Source organism: Atractosteus spatula, chromosome 5 (assembly GCF_055471065.1).
Source record: "Atractosteus spatula isolate fAtrSpa1 chromosome 5, fAtrSpa1.hap1, whole genome shotgun sequence".
Lineage (NCBI taxonomy): Eukaryota > Metazoa > Chordata > Actinopteri > Semionotiformes > Lepisosteidae > Atractosteus > Atractosteus spatula.
In genome coordinates, this window is record NC_142710.1 from 735,001 (window position 1) to 741,677 (window position 6,677).

A 6,677-nucleotide genomic window follows, 5' to 3' on the forward strand; every position below is an offset into this window, starting at 1 on the left:
GCGCTCACTGTCTCTCTCTGTGTCTCTCTCTCTCTATGTGCTCACTGTCTCTCTGTCCCTCTCTCTCTGTCCCTCTCTCTGTGCGCTCTCTGTCCATCTCTGTCCCTCTCTCTGTCTCTCTCTGTGCGCTCTCTGTCCCTCTCTCTGTGTCCCTCTGTGTCCCTCTCTCTGTCCCTCACTGTGGGCTGTGTGTTGCAGGTGAGGGCGCGTCGTTCGGGCTGGTGCCTTCGTGCCACGACGGCTCGTCCCCCTTCTTCTGCTCGGGCAGGTAGCTGCGCCGATCCGTCCAGCTGCCGATCTCCTCTGGCTGGTGTCTCTCAGGCACCCCTGGGCTTGCTGGCGCCCCTGCTGACTGTCTCTCCCTCTCTCTCCTCCAGCGGCTCGGGGTGTCATTATCTCCACCTCCACAAGGGGGAGTGCCAGACGGATCAGTACCTAGATGGCTGCCGCATGTACAAGCCCCTGGCCAGCGCTGTGAGGCTCTCTCTCTCCCCAAATACCCCTTGTCTGTCTGTCTCTCTCTACCGCCCTCAGAGGTAGTGCCTGTCTGTCTGTCCCTCAGTGGGTGTCTGTCTCTCTCTCTCCCTCAGAGCGAGTGCCTGTCTCTCTTGCTCTCTCCCTCAGAGCGAGTGCCTGTCTCTCTCTCTCTCCCTCAGTGCCAGTGCCTGTCTCAATCTCTCTCCCTCAGAGCGAGTGCCTGTCACTCTTGCTCTCTCCCAAAGCGCCAGTGCCTGTCTCTCTCTCTCTCCCTCAGCACCAGTGCCTGTCTCTCTCTCTCCCTCAGAGCGAGTGCCTGTCTCTCTCTCTCTCTCCCTCAGAGCGAGTGCCTGTCTCTCTCTCTCTCTCCCTCAGCACCAGTGCCTGTTTCTCTCTCTCTTCCTCAGTGCCAGTGCCTGTCTCTCTCTCTCTCTCCCTCAGAGCGAGTGCCTGTCTCAGTCTATCTCCCCCTCAGTGCCAGTGCCTGTCTCTCTCTCTCCTCTCTCCCTCAGCGCCAGTGCCTGTCTCTCTCTCCCCCCCAGTGCCAGTGCCTGTCTCTCTCTCCCTCAGAGCGAGTGCCTCTCTCTCTCTCTCCCTCAGAGCGAGTGCCTGTCTCTCTCTCTCTCCCTCAGAGCGAGTGCCTGTCTCTCTCTCTCTCCCTCAGTGCCAGTGCCTGTCTCTCTCTCTCTCTCCCTCAGAGCAAGTGCCTGTCTCTCTCTCTCTCTCTCTCTCCCTCCCTCAGAGCGAGTGCCTGTCTCTCTCTCTCTCTCTCCCTCAGTGCCAGTCTCTCTCTCCCTCAGTGCCAGTGCCTGTCTCTCTCTCTCTCCCTCAGAGCAAGTGCCTGTCTCTCTCTCTCTCTCTCTCCCTCAGTGCCAGTGCCTGTCTCAATCAATTCAAGGTGCTTTATTAGCATGACCGATGGGTACAATCAGTGTTGCCAAAGCAAATGAAAGTAATGATATTTACATGAAACAAAACAAAAATAGAAGTAAAATAAAATCTACAGACATGTTACAGACATTTACAACAAAGACATATAAAATATTGACATATTCTGTAGGCGGCTGGAGCATTATTGGGAGACAGACTCACTGTTCCTCAGGCTGTGACAGGAGATCACATACAGGGCTGCCAGTTCAACTGAGTTCCCTCCTCCCTCTCCCAGTAGGATTGGGACCCGTTGTGATTCTGGCAGGTGTGGGAACTCTGGGATTAGATTTCTGAGTTTAGGGAAGAATGTTTCTCTAATCCCAGAGTATCTGTCACAGTGCAGTAGGAAGTGCACCTCTGTCTCTATTTCTCCCCGCTGGCAGTGGGAGCACAGCCTGTCCTCTCTGGACAGCCAGGTCTGTCTGTGTCCAGTGTCTGTGTCCAGGCTGTGGTCACTGAGCCTGTCCTCTCTGGGCAGCCAGGTCTGCCTGTGTCCAGTTTCTGTGTCCAGGCTGTGGTCACTGAGCCTGTCCTCTCTGGGCAGCCAGGTCTGTCTGTGTCCAGTGTCTGTGTCCAGGCTGTGGTCACTGAGCCTGTACTTCGTCAGGGTCTGTTTCTGTTTGTTATTTTTTATTTTGGTCAAATATTCAGCTAGTGTGTATTGTCTGTTTAAGGTTCTGTAACATTCCAGTTTATGTTGTGTTTGTGTGTGTGTGTCCCAGTGTGTGAGATATTGCTGTTTGATCTCTGCTGTGATGTGGTTGAGTCTGGGTTGTGGTGCTCTAGCAGTGCTGTCCTGAGGCTGGTTAGTGTCGGTGTGGCTCAGGTCAGTGAGCCTCAGGACCAGCTGGCTCAGGGGGCTCTGTTTTGGGCTCAGCTCTTGGCTCAATCTCTCTCCCCCTCAGTGCCAGTGCCTGTCTCTCTCTCCCTCAGAGCGAGTGCCTGTTTCAATCTCTCTCTCCCTCAGTGCCAGTGCCTGTCTCAATCTCTCTCTCCCTCAGAGCGAGTGCTGGAAAGAGGAGAACGAGAGAGTGGGTGGGACAGACCCGGGGGGTGGGGAGATCTTTCGGGCCGACAGTCGCTGCTTCTTCTCCAGCCTGACGAGGGAGGTGTGTGCCTCTGTGTCCGCCGTCCTGGCTGTGACCCGGCTCTGAGCGCCCGTGGCCTCACCCTCCTCCTCTCTCCTGCTCTCCCTCAGAACCTCCCCCTGTCTCACAGCCCCATCGTGGCTCGGTGCTACAGACACAGGTGTACCGGACTGAACCAGTACCAGATCAGGGTGTCCGGGTCGGGCTGGGTCGAGTGTCCGACTGGCAAAACCGTGCAGGTAATGACAACAGTGGGCTGAGACTGGGATGCCCCGAGCAGCTCTGCCCATCTTGCTGAGCCTAACAGGAATTGAGCTTTACTGGGCTCAGGTTCAATGCTGTCAGTGACAGAGACACACTGCTCCTCCAATCAGGGCTCACTCTGTCAGTGAAAGACACACTGCTCCTCCAATCAGAGCTCACTCTGTCAGTGTGACACACTGCTCCTCCAATCAGGGCTAACTCTGTCAGTGAGAGACACACTGCTCCTCCAATCAGTGCTCACTCTGTCAGTGAGACACACTGCTCCTCCAATCAGGGCTCACTCTGTCAGTGAGACACAATGCTCCTCCAATCAGGGCTCACTCTGTCAGTGAGAGACACTGCTCCTCCAATCAGGGCTCACTCTGTCAGTGAGAGACACCCTGCTCCTCCAATCAGGGCTCACTCTGTCAGTGAGACACACTGCTCCTCCAATCAGAGCTCACTCTGTCAGTGAGAGACACACTGCTCCTCCAATCAGAGTCCACTCTGTCAGTGAGACTGGGTTATCTTCTCTCTCTCAGGTGCCTGGTTATCGCGGTCTTGTGTTTTGCCCTGATAAGAGGTTTTGCCATGCTGCAGCCCCGTCCCCAGGTGACCAGTCTCCTCCCAGTCTCAACATGACGTCAGAATGGTCTGTCCCTGTCCACACCCCCAGTGGGAGGTAAGTCGCATGTTGTGTTTAAAGCACACTGTTCAGCAGTATCCTGGCTGTCCACTCTGTCTCTATTGAGGTGTAAAATCCAATTTATGTTATAGTTTCCACTTTGCAGTGTATCTATCTAACCCCTCTCTCTCAGTGCAATGTTAATGTACTGGAGTGTCCAGTCAGTCAGTGTGTCTGTATGAACCCCTCTCTCTCAGTGCAGTGTTAATGTACTGGAGTGTCCAGTCAGTGTGTCTATATGAACCCCTCTCTCTCAGTACAGTGTTAATGTACTGGAGTGTCCAGTCAGTCAGTGTGTCTGTATGAACCCCTCTCTCTCAGTGCAGTGTTAATGAGTGTCCAGTCAGTGTGTCTGTATGAACCCCTCTCTCTCAGTGCAGTGTTAATGTACTGGAGTGTCCAGTCAGTCAGTGTGTCTGTATGAACCCCTCTCTCTCAGTGCAGTGTTAATGTACTGGAGTGTCCAGTCAGTCAGTGTGTCTGTATGAACCCCTCTCTCTCAGTGCAGTGTTAATGTACTGGAGTGTCCAGTCAGTCAGTGTGTCTGTATGAACCCCTCTCTCTCAGTGCAGTGTTAATGTACTGGAGTGTCCAGTCAGTCAGTGTGTCTGTATGAACCCCTCTCTCTCAGTGCAGTGTTAATGTACTGGAGTGTCCAGTCAGTGTGTCTGTATGAACCCCTCTCTCTCAGTGCAGTGTTAATGTACTGGAGTGTCCAGTCAGTGTGTCTGTATGAACCCCTCTCTCTCAGTGCAGTGTTAATGTACTGGAGTGTAGTGTCCAGTTATCGTGTCTGTGTTAACCCCTTTCTCTCTTGCACAGTGGCCCATCATCAGGAGTCCTGCCCATGACCTCTGACCCCACAGTGCTCCGAGACCCCAGTTTCTCTGTTCCCTTGTCCATCAGCAGTTCCCAGACCACACTTGCTGTTGTACTGGGCAGTTTGGCCGCCCTCTCTGTCCTTGCCCTTGTTGTCTGTACCCTTGTCATCGTCTACAGGAGACACCGTGCCTCCAGGCTCAGGGTGCACGCTGTTGGGGAGGCCCCAAACTCCCCGGCTTCTCCTGACCGGCAGCTCCAGCCACCCCTTGTCCACAGGGAGCACCCCACTGACTATGACCTGAAATATTTGTGAAGGAAACTGATATAGCACCATTATAGATGGGCTGGGGCTTGGTCTGAATTGGATGAGACAAGTAGTATAGAGAACGAGGAAGTGATGTCACCCCTCCTGACGGAGTTGATCCTGGGAAGTGATGTCGCCCCTCGTGACGGAGTTGATCCTGGGAAGTGATGTCGCCCCTCGTGACGGAGTTGATCCTGGGAAGTGATGTCGCCCCTCCTGACGGAGTTGATCCTGGGAAGTGATGTCACCCCTCCTGACGGAGTTGATCCTGGGAAGTGATGTCGCCCCTCGTGACAGAGTTGATCCTGGGAAGTGATGTCGCCCCTCCTGACGGAGTTGATCCTGGGAAGTGATGTCACCCCTCCTGACGGAGTTGATCCTGGGAAGTGATGTCGCCCCTCCTGACGGAGTTGACAGGGGAGAGGGACGAGCTCAGTCCTCTTCCTGTTCCTCCTGAGGCAGCTGTGTGCCGGTGACTGCAGTGTGCCTGTCCCGGGACAGTGTCAGTGACTGCACCCTCCTGCGGGTGAGGACGTTATGTTTTCCAGGTTGCTGTGTCACAACGTTTGGGGACCTGCCAGTAGGAAGGACGCTGGTCTTGACGGCTCCTGCTGTCGGATGGCTGTCCTCACTGGGCTGACCTGATCCGCGGGCGTTGCTGTTGTCTGGAGTCCTCCCAGCTCCCCCAGTCGGGGACTGACGTCTCTCACCCACAGCTCTGCACCGCCAACTGCAGTTTTCACCTGTAGTCATATGATAAGGGTTTTGCATTCAGTCTGGGGCTGGGGTCACCTTCTGGGTGGAGTCTGCATGTTCTCTCCACCCACCTCAAAAGTATTGGGTGATTTCTGGGCTGGGGTCACCTTTTGGATGTTGTCTGCCTGTTCTCTTCACCCCCTTCACATGCCCTGGGTTCAGCTATGGTAAACTTCTGGGTGGAGTCTGTCATGTTCTCTCGACACCCTCACATGTCCTGGGCTGAACTCTAGGCCAGGGGCACTTCTGGGTGGAGTCTGCATGTTCTCTCGTCCCCCTCATGGGTCTTGGGTTCAGTTCAGGGCTGGGGGTAACCTTCTGGGTGGAGTCTGCATGTTCTCTCCACCCATGAGTGGGTCCTGGGTTCAGTTCTGGGCCAGGGGCACCTTCTGGGTGGAGTCTGCATGTTCTCTCCACCCCCTCATGGGTCCTGGGTTCAGCTCTGGGCTGGGGGCACCTTCTGGGCGGTGTCAGGCGGGATGACCATGCAGTTGTTTTCTGATTGGTGTCTGTAAATTGTCTGTGCGTAGGGATGCTCTCCGTGTCGCGGGCTGGTGTCCCCTCCAGCCCTGCCCGGGAGAAACCATGGACCTCTAATAAATCATTTTTGTGGTTTTATTCTGGAATCAAAGGACTGACTTTGAATAAAGGGGGAGGGGTGGGCGTTTTCTTTCACGAAAATCATCGACCTTTCCTCTGAAAACCCATCTGAGTCTGATACCCAGTCACGTGTAATGTATCGGAATCTAAACGCTGTCCTCGTCAGACATGCGCGTGGATATTAAGGTTCTGCTGAGGGATTCGCGGGCCTGTCGCTCTGCCACTCTGCGGTGTGTGGGCCGAGGTCCCTCAGCGGAGCGGCTCGTACAGCAGGGCTGGTCCTGCAGGGGGCGCTGTGTCCGCAGGTCTCCCAGGTCTCCTCAAAGCAGCAGCACCTGAGGAGCTGTCAGGAGCTGGGAAGAGCTGGGAGAAGCTGGGGGAGCTGGGCCAGTCGAGCTGATTGAGTGCAGTAAGAGATGAGTTTTACAAATATTATTACTTTGTTATAAAAATGAGATATTCAATCAATCAAAGTTTATTTACGCACAACAATACAGCGTGCAGCAGCAGTTGCTGGCAGTGGAATGTCTTTTCTATGAGCTAGTTTTTCCCAGGAGTCTCCCCTCCAGGTACTGGCCAGGCTCACACCTGCTGAGCTCCAGCGGGGCTGCCAGCTGGGAGCTGCAGGGTGACGTGGCTGCTGGTTTATAGATGAGAAATCCCTCCTTACTGCTGGAGGTGAATGTCTTAGTTTCCACTCCCACCAACAAGTAAAGACATTCATTGTGAGACACTTCGCAGTATCTCTCCTCCTTCTAAGCCATTCCCGAGT

At 54.5% G+C, this 6,677-nt stretch overlaps 1 protein-coding gene across 3 annotated transcripts in view; it reads left to right on the forward strand.

The window, feature by feature from the left end:
- Positions 1 to 5,923, forward strand: part of cirop (ciliated left-right organizer metallopeptidase) — a 24,925-nt gene extending 19,002 nt beyond the window's left edge. For 2 of the 3 annotated variants that reach the window (XM_088915572.1, XM_088915573.1), the window contains 6 exons: positions 199 to 268; positions 378 to 474; positions 2,409 to 2,516; positions 2,606 to 2,734; positions 3,281 to 3,420; positions 4,246 to 5,923. In XM_088915572.1, the coding sequence (XP_088771698.1) occupies positions 199 to 268; positions 378 to 474; positions 2,409 to 2,516; positions 2,606 to 2,734; positions 3,281 to 3,420; positions 4,246 to 4,558 (857 nt within the window). In that variant the 3' untranslated portion in view covers positions 4,559 to 5,923. The remainder of the gene's footprint in view (positions 1 to 198; positions 269 to 377; positions 475 to 2,408; positions 2,517 to 2,605; positions 2,735 to 3,280; positions 3,421 to 4,245) is intronic. The other variant, XM_088915574.1, reaches the window with a different exon arrangement.
- Positions 5,924 to 6,677: the final 754 nt, after the last annotated feature.